At 32.0% G+C, this 16,860-nt stretch overlaps 1 protein-coding gene across 2 annotated transcripts in view; it reads right to left on the bottom strand.

Annotated features, from left to right (window-relative positions):
* Positions 1-16,860, bottom strand: part of LOC129229363 (zinc metalloproteinase-disintegrin-like EoMP06) — a 132,931-nt gene that overhangs the window by 13,752 nt on the left and 102,319 nt on the right. For both annotated transcript variants that reach the window (XM_054863654.1, XM_054863653.1), the window contains exons 13-18: positions 13,531-13,618; positions 9,073-9,121; positions 7,075-7,174; positions 3,836-3,901; positions 2,676-2,771; positions 2,261-2,341 (exon numbers count right to left, since the gene is read on the bottom strand). In XM_054863654.1, coding sequence (XP_054719629.1) covers positions 2,261-2,341; positions 2,676-2,771; positions 3,836-3,901; positions 7,075-7,174; positions 9,073-9,121; positions 13,531-13,618 — 480 coding nt within the window. The remainder of the gene's footprint in view (positions 1-2,260; positions 2,342-2,675; positions 2,772-3,835; positions 3,902-7,074; positions 7,175-9,072; positions 9,122-13,530; positions 13,619-16,860) is intronic.

Raw genomic sequence — 16,860 nt, 5'->3', positions numbered from 1 at the left:
AATTTCGAAACTAGGGGGAGAACCCCCTTTTTCCATGTCCTTTCCCAAATGCCTTGATTGTAGCAAAAAATTGCATTTTAAGTCTTTTATTTGGAAAAAATGTCAACGGAAACTAGCTTATCCAGCCCTTATCAGTTAACTTGCTTAAAAGCAACTTAAATGAAAATTTTTGGGACTTCAATTACAAACGATCTTTGATAGGACCCCCTCCCTCCCTAGTTTATATCGTGATGATAGCTTTAAAAGGAGGTTTTTGGAGGAGCTCACGAATTTTCCATCCCTTTCTAAAATATGTATAAAAAAAGTTAAAAATCGAAATTTTAGAGCCTCAAATGCAAAATATTTCTAGGAAGGAAGGATTCTAAGCACCTTCACTCTTCCTTAAATGTAAGCAAACATTACCTAAAGGTGCATTTTTAGGATGGACAGCTGAAGAGCTAGAAGAGCATTCCTCCTCTTCTAGCTTCTGAATGTATAATGACAGAATATTTTGGTTTCTAATCTTTATTTTCAAAAAGTATTTTGGGGCCAGCACCTGAAACCTGACATTTCTCGGTACATCATCAAAAATAGACAAAATGCGTTTTTAGTTTCCTAATTTTCAAAAATTACTCGGTAATTTAAATTTTGAAACATTTTCAAGGGAGATTACTAAATCCACCCCCTCACCTAATGTCCCGATACCCCGAAAATTGAGTTTTTAAAACTTCATTTTAATAAAATTTCTGGGGAGTTCGGAGTTTGTTCAAAAATTTCGGATGGCCCCTCCCAAAACAATCGGCTGGATCCGCCACTGACAGTATGAAACATTCAGAAAAATATCATGGTTCATTTCTTTGCCTATAAAATATTGCGACTCATACCCACTTATGTAAAATATTATAAAAGTTTCAAAAATATCTTAAACAATTTACATTATGAAATATTTATGTCATTAGATTTCATACACAATGAAAAAAAAATCAAGCAATATTTCTTTAATATGTACATTAGACAAGCTGTCACTACTAATTTAGACTAAAAAAACCTAAATCACTAGTAAATAAAAAATTATAAATGTTTTGCACGTATTGTAGTATTTATGAATAATTTAGTTATAGTTGTATTGCGTAAAGTCTTTTCTCCAGTGCTGTCTCTTTGGGCTGTATCCCTTCTGTTTCTTAAGTGCCATAGGTATTGTATGTATGAGTATGGAATGAAAATGTATGCGCGTGTTTATTTGAAAGAGAAAATGTTCTGTCAGTAGGGGAATGTAGGGCAAAGTAAAATGGTTAAGATGACTGAGTTTTTTTCAAAATGAACAAATTGGAAATTAGTTTTGAAAATCACAGTACATAAAGAAAGAACATTGTATTTTATAATAAAACTTGCGTTGAAACAGTATTTTTTATTTTTGGCAGCAAATTTGAGTCACCAAGAAAAAGTGGGAAAATGATACCCTTTTTTTCATGGGGCTAAGTGAAAAATAAAATATTTTTCTAATGAAATATTTTCTATTCGATTGTAAAACATATTTTTGATCAAAAGAATCAGTAAATAACAGGTTGAATGAAAAAATTAAAAGATAATGAAACAATAAACGGATAATTAAATGAATAAATCAATTAATATATGATGAAAAATAAATGAGCAAGTAAAAGAATGAATGAATTAAAAAATAAGTGAATGAATGAATAAATAAGTGAATTACAAAATGAAGCAATGTTAATGAATTTATTAATAATTGAAAATGTAAGTGATTTATATTAAATGATTAAGTGAGTAAATGAAACAAACTATTTCACTTTGCCCCGTATGTACTTGACTAATTTTACAATTTATTTAAAATACAAATAAGTTTAATATTAACTAAATTAATACTGCATTGAATGTTAGGAGGCCTCAATTAACATTTAAAGTGTTAATAACAAGAACTTTATCTTTTCATAGTGACAAAAATAATTTTTGATTTACAACAAAATATTATAGCATGAGTATAATTTTTTTAAACAAATTTCCTGTATTGTGGAATGATTTAATATTCGGCGGAATTTTTTTCTTAACTGGAATAGACTACATATCGCACTATATAGTTAAAATAATATCAGATAGGTGGAGCTAAAAGCAGAGTAAATATTTCACCATTTCACTCCGCCAGGTTATTTAACTTTGCCCCACGTTCCCCTATAACTATAGTCATAATCCACTGTTTTATACACATACATTATGCTGAGGAATACTGTGCTCTTTTTTATTGGAAAAAAATTAGAATAATTTATACCTGTCCATTTTTTCCATCGCAAAATTCGGGAATGTCGCATTCTCCTTTCGAAGGACGACACAGAAAATCAGGAGACAATAACTGCAAAGAAATATAAAATTAATTTCAAAAAATACGGTAATCTTTCGTTCATAATGATGCCTAAAATATGCAAGCTAAAAACCATTACAGTAATTTATGTTCTCCCTCTTGTGACTTTAAATATGGATATCTAAAGTGGAATACGAAGTCAAACCTCATCTCCGTCTACTATTACTGTAAGAAGCCATTTTCGTTGATAATAGATTTTTTTTTTAAATAAAATTTCTCTGTGCGCATCGCACACAAAAAATTTGAATAATTTATCCAGCATTTGCTTAAGTTTTGACAACTAAGATTTAGTCACAGGAATGTAAAACAAATGAAAAGGGCTTACTTTGCATTTCTTGCAGCAAGCTCCTGCAGAGCATTCAGCATGTTTGATTAACTTGCATGTCATTGGATCACAGCAAGGATTTGATTTAACACATTCCTAGAATATTGAATAAATATGGATTATAAACCGATTTCAATGTGTAGCGAGGTCAAGATCTAATTTGAAATGATTAAATATGTAATTTTCATCATATTATGCGTACATACATACGCACACGCAGACATCACGACAAAGTTGTAGTGTTTTCTAGAATGGTTAAAATAGGTATTTCGGTTATTCGTATGTTCGTGCGTAAATACGTATCTACGAAAAAAAAAAAAAAAAAACTAGTCAAAATTCAGAAATAACTTCGCAAATTCGGCTTGCTTCGTAGATGAAAATGAAGATGACCATCTAACTACCGCTGGTTTTGATGAATTCCTGAGGCTCAGAAGCAAAGCTGCGGAATCGTAGTTGTAGTCGGAGTTGGAGTGATTTTGTGGTAAAAGAGTCGGAGTCGGGAGTCAAAGGAATAAAATTTCATGTGTCGGAGTCTGTCACTTTCTCCCATAGTCCACAACTCTGCCAGTGCTTGCTGAGTCGGAATCGGAGTGGGACCGGTTTTGTGGTAAATGAATCGAAGTCGAAGACTCTAAAATTTCCGGAGTTGCAAATCGGTCATTTTTCCTCCGACTCCAAATGAAAGATTTTCCCCTCAAAAAAATTAAGGTGAAAACTAGCTAGTTGCTGGTGATATTTTCCAACTAGATATGAATGGGTAGAGATAGTTTCAAGCTGTATTATTATTCATTTTTTTGTTAATTTGAATAAAATTTTTTGTTATTCATCTTATACAATTTAATGGATAGTGTTTAGATTCTTTTTCAACACTTTTAGGCAATTTTAAGATAAAATTTTATCAATTAACTTCTTTAAGCTAGTTAAATAAATTGTTTTCTTTCGTATTAAAACTTGTTTGACTTATTCAATCCTCCAATTCACACTAAAAGCAATAACCTCACACAAAGGATCGAAACATATCTCCAATCCCCACCCCCATCCCGGTTCTACTTAGTAATAAGTATTAATTTTAAAAATGTTTCTTCGCACTATATTTTAAAACGTGCATTCACACACTTTTGTAAGGTATTTAAAAAAAGGGGGGTTGGTTGCCTACTCACCTCCATTGTGCCACAATCGCATTCTTCTTCGTCTTCTTGAACTCCATTTCCACACACAGACATTCTCTGCACGGGAAGTAAAACTAGTAAAAGAAGAGCAATACAATAACATAGATAAAAAGTCCCAAATTGCTTTTTACTTGTTAAAAAATAAAACATTAGACAAGAGTCCTGCTAATCCGAACTGATAGGGACCTCCGGATCCTGTACGGATGTAGGATTCGGATCCTGTACGGATTACCGAAAGTCCGGATCAGGCGGAAAACTATTGTTTCGTAAAAGCATCTACTTTGAATTTCTTTTTTGTGTTATGTATACTTATATGTTACTGTTAAAGTCCAAAATCTGGTAAATGTTGACATTAGCAGGTGAATATCAATATTCGCTAGCCGAAGACAGCGGTGAAAGACCGAAAATTTCCGTGGAATCACTGATGAAAGCCGACATTCTCCGATTTCGGACTTTCACGGTAACACATATAAGGGGAATGTGAGTTAAAGTGAAATAGTGGGGCAAAGTGAAATGATAAAATGTTTTTACAGTTTGAACTGCCACCTATTGAGCAATATTTTAACTATTTTCTTAAACGTACAGTAGATTCTAGTCAAAAAACAATAAAACAAACATCTCTAAAGAACAAGTCATTTTCAAAATTTGATACCAATATTGTAATATTTAGCGGTTTATCAAAAAAAAAAAAAAAAAAAAAAAACTATAAAATGACAAAGTTTTTGCAATTTACGTTTTCATTATTAATTAAGAAATGCTGCTATCTAGTGCAATCCTTTTTTAATTAATTTTATGTTTTGATTTTAAATGTTTAATAAAATTTGTCAAGTGCATGCGAGGGAAAGTGAAACAGTTAATTTAGTTTACTGATTCATTCATATATTAAATCCCTTACGTATTAATTAATTAACTAATTCATGCACTTTCCTTTATTTTTTAATTCACTCATTTATTCATTCATACATTAACTTATTTTCTTATCCATTCACTATTTTATTCACTCATTTATTTTTCTTATATTAGTTAATTAATTAATTAATTAATTTACTGTTTCATTACAGATTCATTCATTTCTATATTTATTTGTTCATTCATTCGGTAAAAAATATTTTTAATAATAAATTGGAACACATTACACGAGGAAAATATTTTATTTTTCTCCTTATGCCAGACTTGAGGCATGTGAAACTTTTTCACTGTTTTTAAAGGTACAAATTTAGTGCCAAAAATGAATAAAACTATTCCAATGCAAATTTTATTATAAAATACATTGTTTTTTTGAAATCTTGGGAATCAACAAGTCTTTAAAAAACTGCGAGATTTTCAATCACGTTGTATGAACATAGTTGTCTTACACTTATGAGAGCGAATTAAATTGTTCTTTAAAGATTTTAACGACGTCATACTTTTAATGTAATAGGAAAACATTCCATAACAAAATCATTTCCTTTAAAAAATTCGAATTAAAATCTCTAAAGCAGATCAAGACCTTTTTTTTTTGTTAATACTCAATGTATTAATTAGGTAATGAAGAACAGATTTTTTTTGCAAAAGTACCAAGAACTTTTCATAATGCACTCAAAAGGACAAAATAACTTTTTTAATTATAAAGGACAATTTAAGAATTCCTGTAGTTTTCGAAAATTCCAAGAAAATGACACCACAAACGAAGAAAAGTGCGGCTCAAGTCATGAAGGAAATTTCTTATCATTATCTAGCTTTCAATCAAAACTTAGAGTGTTGAAACATGCATATTTTTCTTATTGGGAAAGTTTGATTTGAAATGACTAGAACCGCACTTTTCTTCGTTTGTAGTGTCATTTTCTTGGAATTTTCGAAAACTACAGGAATTCTTAAATTGTCCTTTCTGACACAGAAAAGTTATTTGGTCCTTTTGAGTGCATTATGAAAAGTGCTTGGTATTTTTAAAGAAATCTATTATTTTATTCTTTTTAGTGTAAATGTATTTCAGAAATATAATAATTTTACCCTCAAGAAAATTCACCTTTTCTTTTCATATAAATGCTTGGTATTAAAAGGGAAAAAAACCTATATACGTGTCTAAAACTTTAAGCGATTGGCCCTAAAATTTAATCCTTGTTCCTCTCTAGGATTTATGCTTGCTAATTTCATGCTTGCTTCAGAGAAGCCTTGATTCAAAATTTTCATTACGATTGCTTTTAACATTACTGTTGCAAGGCAACAAAATTTGTTACAATAGGTTTTATATTTAAACATTTAATAGGGAAATTACATGAAATTTGCTGTTTTCCATTCTAACTGAAATAATAATTTTATTTTCGAATTTTAATTTTTCAGTGCTAAGTTGTACCTTAAGATTAAGCAAATCATTTAGTGAAATCCCGAAGTCTCTAAGAGGTCTAGTTGCAGAGATATAAGCAAAACCAGGTCTCAGATTTCTCCGTGACAATCAGGCCAAGTATAATACCAAGTGCATAAAAATAGATAGTTTGACCACCGACGACCATCAAACGCAAACATCCAGTTTAGAGGCGGAAATGGAAGCATCTATCAGATTTTAGGGATACCAGCTTTTGCAGATGTGTGTTAGTTTCTGAATTATGCAATCACATTGAAATTGACAAAGCACGCGCTTCAAATTTTTACTTTTCCCCCTAATTGAGATCGACTAGTCTTAATCATCGTTATGTAATAGATTACTTTAGGTCAATGGCAAAAATCGGTAACTGAACGTTTGCCAATTCCATATCATCCGGGCAGACTAACTTACGGTATTATAAGTATTTAATGATTGCGTCGCAACAGCCAATGAAATTGTTGAAACATCATGACGTAGAAAAATCGGGCTAAATTTCATATCCGGCGTTTAAGATTTCAAGCAAAGGCTGAAATAGTTCAATTCAATATATCAATGCTATAGTTTGCAGTAGGTTAAAATAATACCGGTGTTGCATTTCTGCATAAAATACAGTATTATACAATGAATACATAATTATGCACTTATTCAACAAAACCATTATATTGATTTTAATAAAGATTGAATATTTGTTATGAAATTCTGCTTTACTTTTTCTCACTATGCAATTGAAATACTATGCGTTGGAAGTTGTTTATTTATTGCTTTATAATATGAACCATTTTAGGAAAATAAGAAATTAATAGTGAGCTGAAACGATGTAACTTGTTGAAGAATTGCTTTTCTCTTTTGCTTTAATATTTTAAGGTTCTACAAACTGAAAGGTTCGTACCATTGTTGGCATGTTGAACAAGCAAGCACCATGTCCTTTACTCAACATTTTGTAGTAATCATCAACGCTACAATCCGAGAACACAGTCGAACTCAAATAGCTATAAAATAAAATAAATAATTAAAAAATAAATCATGAAATGAAAAACACCACTTTGTTGATACAAGAAGAAAAAGGTTCCAGAAAATTAATTAAAAGTAAATACAGTAGAAAATAATATTAAAAAAGATCGCGGAAAAAATTTGATTGATTACAGTAATATTTGACTGTATTAAGCTGTAATACTTTTAAGACTTAAAACGTGTTTTAAAACTTACTTCATCTTACATCTTAGTTATCTTATCATTTAATTTTTCCATTGTAAAAAATTTCTAAGAAAAATATTGCTTAATTTTTGTGTTTTTTTCTTAATTAATGTCAAACTGAGGATCGGAAACTATATTTTGTTTCTCCCGTTTAGGAATTTTACTTCTTTTGAATTTTTCACTTTAAGGAAAACTTTTCACGTATTTTAATCTAATGTAAATGAAAAAATCTACGTGTATGTGTGTGTGTTTCTCGGTCGCTTCTTGGTCAAATTAAAATGTCAAGAAATATGAAATTTTGGTTGAATGCACCTTGTGTCAGGACCTCGAAGCACCTCGAAGAGTTTTCCCCATATTTCGAAATTGTTCGTTTTTATTATAATTTTAAGAAGTAAGCAAAACTAATAAATTTGGGAATATCTCAAGGATGAAACGTCACATTATTTCAGTTTTTGCGAATTAATGCCCTTAAAACTGCACGAAGATCTTTTTCCGAGGCTCGTAGAACAGTCAGAAATAAGTGCAATTATTCGTTTGAAGTAGTTTCTGCTCGATGTTTTACATCATCTGCGCGATTTTAATCAAAGTGAAAAAAAAAAAAAAAAAAAAAAAAAAAAAAAAAAAAAAAAAAAACTTGAATTCTGAAATTTTGAATTCAAATTATGTGTTTCGCAAACACGAGTTGCGACAGGACCCTACTCATCGGGGGCTATTGTTTCTAGAAACAGCTCCTGTCCCCCCAAGCCTACCCGTCCTCCTGAGCGGTTACGTGTGTATAGTTGTGTGTGTGCGTGCAGGCGTGTGTGTATGTGTAGGCGCGCGTGAGTGCATGTGTAGGCTTGTGTGTGTGCGTAGACCTGTGTGTATGCACGTAGGCGTGTGTGTATGTGTGTAAAGGATTGTGTGTATGAGCTTGTGGGTATGTGAGTGTATGAGCGCGCGTGTGTGTAGGACATGGACGCCATCGACCAGGAGAAACGGATTCCAGGAGGCAGTGCTCGAAGCCGCGCCTGCAGAGGGCGGTGGTGCTGTTGTGCCTGGTCCAAGCTGAAAAAGGAACCACAACGCCAAGGACGGTCAAGTGAGAACAATAAGCAATCGTGATTTCTCAAAAAAAAAAAAAAAAAAGACTTTTGAAAAGATTTAAATAGAAATATTTTTGCAGTTAAATATCTTGAATGTAGCCCTAATTAAAAATCACTTCTTTCATCAGTTTTAATAGAACAGTACTTAGGGAAAATAATGAAAATAGCGCTATTATAAGTTATATTCTTAAGAAAAAAAATTACGATATTCATTGAAAACGATATTTAATTCTCAAAAGAATTGAAGCTAAGCGTTTAATTTCGAGAAAATAAAATTTAAATTTTGCGTTTTTTTCCCCAGTACTTTTGTCTTTTTGAAAGCAACTGCAGCAGCAACTAACCTTAAAAATTATTCATTACATACAAACTATAACGACATTACAAAAGATTGCTTAGTTTATAACGAACATTAATTTTCATTTACTTTGATGCTGTGACTCTGTGAAAAAGCTGTCATGTATAAAACTATGAGAGCAAAAAAAATGACCATAGCTATGTCAGGTATAGGTCTCTTTCTTTATTGTTTGTTCCTCATTTTTGACTGTCATGATGAATTTGAATCCATGCCACTTCTAGTAAAAAAAAGCTAAATAAAATTGATCACTTACGGAATGTTATTTCCCATAATGCATTGATGACTATCAGCGCATCGACAATCTAGAAATTAAAAAACAAATAATAAATAATACGTTTGCAATATATTTCATATTATAATTAAAAAAGTCGTAGGAGCAATTTCCAATTACATCAGAGCAATTGTAGGAATGAATCCATTAAGTTCACAGAATCCAATAATAAAGAGCAAAATTAGTGGTCGCAACCAGCCACAGTGCGACTAAAGAAAAAAATGGCGATTAAAAAAATCATATGACATTAGCAACCTCAAAAAGACATGGTTTTAAAGGGAACAAAAGGCATGAAGTAATTGGTAAAATCTTTTCCGCCAAATCGAGATGCAAGCCTTTGCGTTTTATTTTATTGAAAATATATTCATCATTTTCCATGGCGCAACAACCCGCGGTGGGTCAAGGCCTTCTGTACCAACCGTTTCTAGCCTTCTCTAATCGCAACTAAGCTCTTCCAGTTCTTAGACTTAAAGACAATACATCCCTGTTCCACAGCAAAAAATACTTACATTAAATAATGTATTCGCAATTCAAATAAACTACAAGAGGCCTTGAAGTCTCTGGCTAATGGCGGTTGAAAGAGGAAAAACCAAAATGACTGATCCATTTACGTAGGATATGATCTGTTCAATGAGACATCTTCCTTGTCCGAGCAAAATTGAAATGCTTTACCTCTTTGGATCATTTCTTATATTACCGCAAGGTACCGTATTCGAGCACTAAAATCGCAATTCAAATAAAATATATTAGACGCTGCAGTCTCTGGCTAATGGCGGTTTAAAGAGGAAAAACCAAAATGACTGATCCATTTACGTAGGATATGATCTGTTCAATGAGACATCTGCCTTGTCCGAGCAAAATTGAAATACTTTACCTCTTTGGATCATTTCTTATATTAATTCAAGGTACCGTATTCGAGCACTAAAACTGCAATTCAAATACAATGTAGGAGACGCTGCAGTCTCCGGTGGATGGCGACGAAAGAGGTAAAACTAAAACCTACTGTTTCATGTTATATAGTCTTAAAATGTTTAGTAAAGAGATACTTAAACTCCTATAGTACAAAACCAACTAAATCTGTGAATTTATTTACATCTCTGGAATACAGGAATGTTGCCACTCAGGCATAACTAATAACACGTAACATCCTTCCCTTTTTACAGAACTTTCAAACAGTTATTTTCCCTCTCAAAATAAAATCACAACACAATATTATACTAGAATCAAAAAAATTTTTTAAAACGTCACAAAAGTTCTCTCTTCAAAATTAAAGAAATAAACTTAAAAAATCACTAAGCAGAATAAGGTAAATTAAATTCTGAGAGAGAGAAAAAAATTAAAGAAAAGTAGCAGTTCTAGTCTTTGTATCTTGATGGCAATTTCACAACGCGTCCTGATTTTGTTTTATATTCTGTATTGTCTCTTTTTGAATCAGTACCCATTTTTTGTAGTAAAGATGGTATACAAGTTTTATTTTTTGTATTTATATTTTCTGTTGGTACACTTTCTGGTATCTGCTTGGTTGGCGTATTTGGTATTGGTGTCTCGAATTTTTTTTTCGTGTGTGTTGTTTTGGGTATTCCTCGAATAAACCTTCTATTTCTGACATATTTTTGTCCATTATCCGTGGTGACCTCTAATCTTCTAGGTGTTAAAGTCTTTGTAACCACAGCTTTCTTCCAGGTATCATTTTTCTTTTGAGGCTGCATGTACACTATATCTCCATACTGAAATTCAGGCAGAACAGATTTCTTGTAATCAGCTTCAGACTTCCTCTGTCTTAGATCTTCTTTACGATGAGTAATTTCAGGATAGGAATTGAAAGATGGCTTAAATAAATTATTTGTAGTGGGTACTAGAGTCCTTGTCCTTTTTCCAAGAAGTAACTGTGCTGGGCTTTTTGAAATGTTTTCAATTGGAGTATTCCTATAATTCAATAGACCTAAGTAGGGATCTTCTTTTGCAAAGAGACTCCTTTTCATAATCCTCTTCACAATTTTTACGGCAGATTCAACTTGACCATTTGATTTACTATTGTATGGACTGGTCTGCTTGTGTTTAATATCCCAAGCTTCACAAAATTTGTCAAATTCAGAAGATTTCAGCTGTGAATCATTTCCAGTTACAACTATTTCTGGTATACCATATCTTGCAAAATGATGTTTGACTTTTCCTATAACAGTTGTTGATGTCGTGTCTGGTAGATAATCCACTTCTATAAATTGACTAAAATAGTCCACAGTAACTAAGTAATTTCTATCTCGTAAAACAAATAAATCAATTCCAACTTTCTGAAAAGGTCTTTCTGCTACTTCATGCCACTTTATTGCTTCTTGAGGTCTACGATCACTATATGATAAGCATGTATGGCATCCACTTATGAATTGTCTAATTTCAGATGACATACCAGGCCAAAAAATAAGCTCTCTTGCTCTTCTTAATCATGAATTAATACCTTGGTGTCCTAGATGAATTTTGTCTTTCATTTCTCTTCTCATCGCTTTTGGAATTACTATTCTTTCTCCTCTTACTACAACACCTTCTTGAATTCCAATTTCATCTCTATAGTCAAAATAATTTCTTATATTTGGAGGAACATCAATTTTGTCCTCTGGCCATCCTTTTGTAATCATTTCTTTTAAAGCGAGAATTTCTTCATCTTTATTTGATTCATCTTGTATTTTCTCTAAACAGGTTCCTTTAATTGGCAGAGTGTGAACACTGCAAACTATATCAATTTTCTTATTGTCCTGTTCTGTTGTATTCAGTGGCGCCCTAGACAAAGTATCTGACACAAGGCTTTGTGTTCCGGGCTTGTAGACTAAATCAAAATTGTAACGTTGAGCTCTAAGTAACATACTCTGCAAGCGCTTCGGTGCCTTGTGTAAGGGTTTCTTTCTAATAGCTTCTAAAGGTTTGTGGTCATTGTATACAGTTATTTTTCTTCCATATACATAATGGTGAAATTTTTCTAAACTCCATATAACAGCTAACATTTCTTTTTCAATTTGAGCATAGTTACGCTCCGCAGCATTTAGTGTTCTACTTGCATAGGCAATTGTACCCGAGTCTTGCATTAATACTGCACCAAGCCCAAATTGGCTTGCATCACATTCTACTTGAACAGGTTTTGTAAAATCAAAAATTTTCAAAGTTGGTGCTTCTGTGAGTAGACTCTTCAGCTTCATTAGGGCTGCATCTTGTTTCTCTGTCCAATTCCATGGAATATCATTCTTTAAAAGAGTATACAATGGTTCACTAATAGTAGCATAATCTTTTAGAAACTTCCTCTGATAATTACACATTCCCAAGAATCGTTTCAATTCTTCTTTATTATTAGGCTTTTTAAGATCAATAATTGCTTGAATTTTCTTTACATCAGGTTTCACGCCTTCTTTGGAGATTTTGTGACCCATAAAAATAATTTCATCACATTGCAGTTCCATTTTTTCCTTATTGAGCTTCACATTCAGATCTTTGCATCTCTGTAGAAAAAGTTGCACATTTTCATCATGTTCTTTTCTGTCTTTTCCAAAAATTACTACATCATCAGCAATATTGATGAGTCCAGGAAGACCTTCAAATGACTGTTTCATCTTAATTTGGAAAATTTCCGAAGCTACATTCAAGCCAAAAGGCAAGCGCAGAAAACAATATCGTCCAAAAATAGTTTGGAATGTTGTTAGTATACTTGATGCTTCATCAAGAGAAATGTGCCAGTCGAACTTGTCAATTATTTCTTCAGTTGTTCTTGCTTCATCATCTGTCGAAAACGAAAAACCATTGTATCTTTGTAATGCAGCGTCACCCAGTGTATGTAATAATAGCGCAACTTGATACTTCATAGTCTGCTTTTCTAAATTGGTAAGAATCGCATAATTCATCCATTTTTGCTTGAACAACTTCCATCTTGTGCATAGATCACTATCGAACAACAACGGTTCAGGAGCTTTGATAATAGGCTTAGCAGCGTCCGTGCTCATTGCGGCTAATTAGAATTTCGATCTAAGTAACTTCTTCAAAGTTATTTAAGAGAATAATAATTTACTTATTTTTCCCGCTGCCACCATGTTTCATGTTATATAGTCTTAAAATGTTTAGTAAAGAGATACTTAAACTCCTATAGTACAAAACCAACTAAATCTGTGAATTTATTTACATCTCTGGAATACAGGAATGTTGCCACTCAGGCATAACTAATAACACGTAACACCTACCCTCATGCATGGAATAACTTACTTATTTAAGTAACAAACTTATTTATTTAAGTTTTAAATATATGATTCAAAAACAAGATTAATGTTTTAAATGTTAAATTTTTACCTGGATATAATTTTATAATCTTTTTTTCTGACTTCCCATTAGCTTTGAATTTATCTCCGAGAGCTAACTATAAACACAAAATCTCATAAACTTTTGATTGCCTGAAAAACAACTTACCTTCACTATCATGCTTAATTCCTAAATTATGTCCAATCATATGCGCCAAAACAAATGACGTCAAATGAGGCTGATAAATATTTCTTATCTGGAAGAAAAATGATAAATAACATTTCGATGAAATTATTGAAAAAAAAGAAAGGAAAAAAAAAGGAAAAAAATACAGCTCTTTTTCAATGACTACACTTAGACGAAAAATCTTTTACGACTTGAACGTCTCAGATGGATTTAAAAAACTCATTCATGCTCCAAACCTTGAAACAAGGATCTCAAGTCACGTGATATATTTTAAAGTAAAGTATTGGAAGAAATAAGGTTTCCTTCACTCGTTTCACTCAAAACATGTCTCCCATTCGTCGCAGTTGAACCATGTGACTTAGGATCTTTGCCTCAGCGTTTCCTAAACCAATGACTGAACTTGCTCCCTTAAATTACTAACTCCTGCTGGGATAACTGGTTAACTTGTTTGTCACTAAGATTGGTTTGATATGTTAACAATGAATCGCGATTTAGATACGAAATTTTTCTGTTTAGTTATGAGAAGAGGGGTACATATAAAAAACATTTTAAAAAATCTGGTTTAGCAGTACATTTATCAATGAATAATTTACATAAATAAATAAAAGAAAACTAACATAATTATTCATTTAACAACCGAAAAATTATTCGTGTAAATTGGGTGATCGGAAAATGTGACCCTCTCTTAGTAAGTCACCGAAGGAGTAGAGGATATGATCCTGTGCTGCATATGCTGCACATAATGTGAACGAACTATGCACAGGAGTGACTAAAAAACGGAAAATAGCAACTTATCAGTGTCCTGGATGTGATGAAAGATCTTTCTCCTTTGCACAGAAGTAAATATGGAATTTTGGATCATGTTTTTGAGTTTATCATACGTGGTTTAATAATTTTTATATTGACAACTAGCAAAAATACCCGGCTTTGCCTGGATCAGAAATAATTATGAGAAACAATCGTTACTTGCCCTTGTTTTCTGTTTTAAGCGAAAGAATTTAAAACAAACCTTTATGACGTGATTAAAAATCTAGCTTCTTCCTTACTCATTAAACTAAAATAGCAATAAGTATAAAGAACAAAAAAGCATTCAATTAGAAACGAAAGCACGACATTTAAGCATATACAAAATTGAAGATTTTCCGAAATATGAAATTAAACTTTACATGTTTAAAAAGATTTATCTGTTAGTACTTTTTTTTTTAAATCTAAAACCTTGTCTGTATGGCTGTTGATGTACGAACTGTTTTAAAAAATGTAGCCGCCCGTGTTCTCTTTACACTTGCTTTAGTTATTTAGGGAAATTTCAATTTTTGTGGACACTTGGTGCGGTTTAAAATCTTACCAAATTTGCGAGAATCATTTTGGGACACTTTCGATAATACTCCCCCTCCTTACTGATTTTTATTATAGAAATATTGTTGCCAGATGCTGAGATACTTTTGGTCAAAATAAAATGGCGCTAAACGTTTTCATCCGAAATGTTTCCAAAATAAGTAGTAAAATTTGGCGATTGTTTGAAATCGTGCAAAAAGAAAAATTAATGGAATTTTTGTGCGGTTTATGGATTTGCATAATTTAGTTGTTGAATTATTTTACAGTATTTTTTTTTTAAAGTATCTTTGATTGGCGATATTTTGTTTATATGGTGAAAGCTGAGAAACATTATTCGCAACTCCAGCGCTCGAATACGCTACCTTGCGGTGATTTACAAAACTGCCGAAAAAACTAAAACATTGCCACATTGCGTTCCACGTGTGTCTGTTGACGTAAACACAGGCAGTTTGTTCTGAGTATTTATTAACGCAATCGATGTGTCTTAGCTTGCTTTCAGCTACAGAAATTGTTTCGTCCCTTAGTAGTATTCTCGAGCTTAAAATAATGTTTGTTTTCCTTATTTCCTTCTAAAACGTGAATTGATTGAGAAATGGTAAAAGCGTTAACACACGAAAACTCTGGATTAACAAACTTGGATAACGTTATACCAGGTAAAAAATTTTATTGTTTTGTGTGAATTTGTAAGAATATAGGTTTTTTTTTTAAAGCTTAAATTAATTTAACTAACCATATTTTGCAGCAGCATTTAGTTGGAATTGACAGTATGCAAAATATTTTCTTGAATATATTATCGTAGAACAAAATGAAAAATGTTTAACCGAGAAAGAATTTATTATATTGCTTTTATTCTCAGCTGAAAGGTTTCGCCAAATTTGTTTAGGGTTATAGTTTTAGTATTGTGCGAGCAAAGTAATCCTTGGCGAGATTCCGCATGTTTACCATTCAACCATTTTTAATTTTTATCATGAGTGGAATAAAATGGTAGAAAGATTAACAGAATTCGATAAGTAAAAAGAAATAATGGTAGATCAACTGAAAAGAAAACTACCACCATATATCCGTGAGAATTTTGTTGATGATTTGCATAGCATGACATAATTAAATCATAACTCAGAAATTAGAAACATCGAACAGAAAATTTTTAAATTAACCGATTCAGGAATTTGAGAGAAATAACTCAGCTACAAATGCAAAACAATAAGCGCTAGCCAAGCAAGGCAAAGAAGTATCATCTTTTTTTGATAATAATTCGTAATGTCATATTAAATTTTCTAGCATTAATTGTTACTCTCGTCAGGCCACAATTATTATTTAGTTTTATCAAGAATCGATAAATATCGAATTCAACATCGTGGAAATGGCTGCTTAGAACTACGAAGTTTGCAATAATATTTGACGTTTAGTAATGCTTCTTGAATTTTCATTTCTTTCTACATGAGCCAGAAAGTCAACAATACTTTGAAAATTAATTTAAAAAGAATAAAGCGAAAAAATCATGCATACGAACAAAATTTACAGGCTTATTAGCATTTTCTTCGTTACCCACGTGCGTTTGTTTTACCTTTTTCGTCCGCCATTAGAAAGGGGCTACAGTGCCCCCTATAGTTCGTTGGAGTTGCGAATTACGCAGTCTTTGGGCTCAAAAACAGCGACAGTGGAAAGAACTGCCAAATGCATCAGCTACTGAAATCTTTCTGAAAAAATTCTGGCGATATTTCTGCTGGTTAATTCGATATAGTGAGCAAGTGTCCTATCAGCATAAATAATAATAATAAACCATTAATTACATAAGTTCCGTTTAAAAGTAAAATAATCAGCCAAATCCGTTTATTTTTAGCCAATCTTGTGGAAAAACGTTACTTTAAGATTTGACTTGAGAAAAGCCTCAAAAAGTCAGACGAAACGCAAAAATATTCAACAATACAACAATTCTTGGGAGTTGAGATGACACACTAAATAATGACTTGGGTTGAT

The sequence above is a fragment of the Uloborus diversus genome, chromosome 9 (genome assembly GCF_026930045.1).
Source record: "Uloborus diversus isolate 005 chromosome 9, Udiv.v.3.1, whole genome shotgun sequence".
Taxonomy (NCBI): domain Eukaryota; kingdom Metazoa; phylum Arthropoda; class Arachnida; order Araneae; family Uloboridae; genus Uloborus; species Uloborus diversus.
Note: the sequence above shows the minus strand (reverse complement) of the source record. Positions and strands in the feature narration are given on the sequence as shown.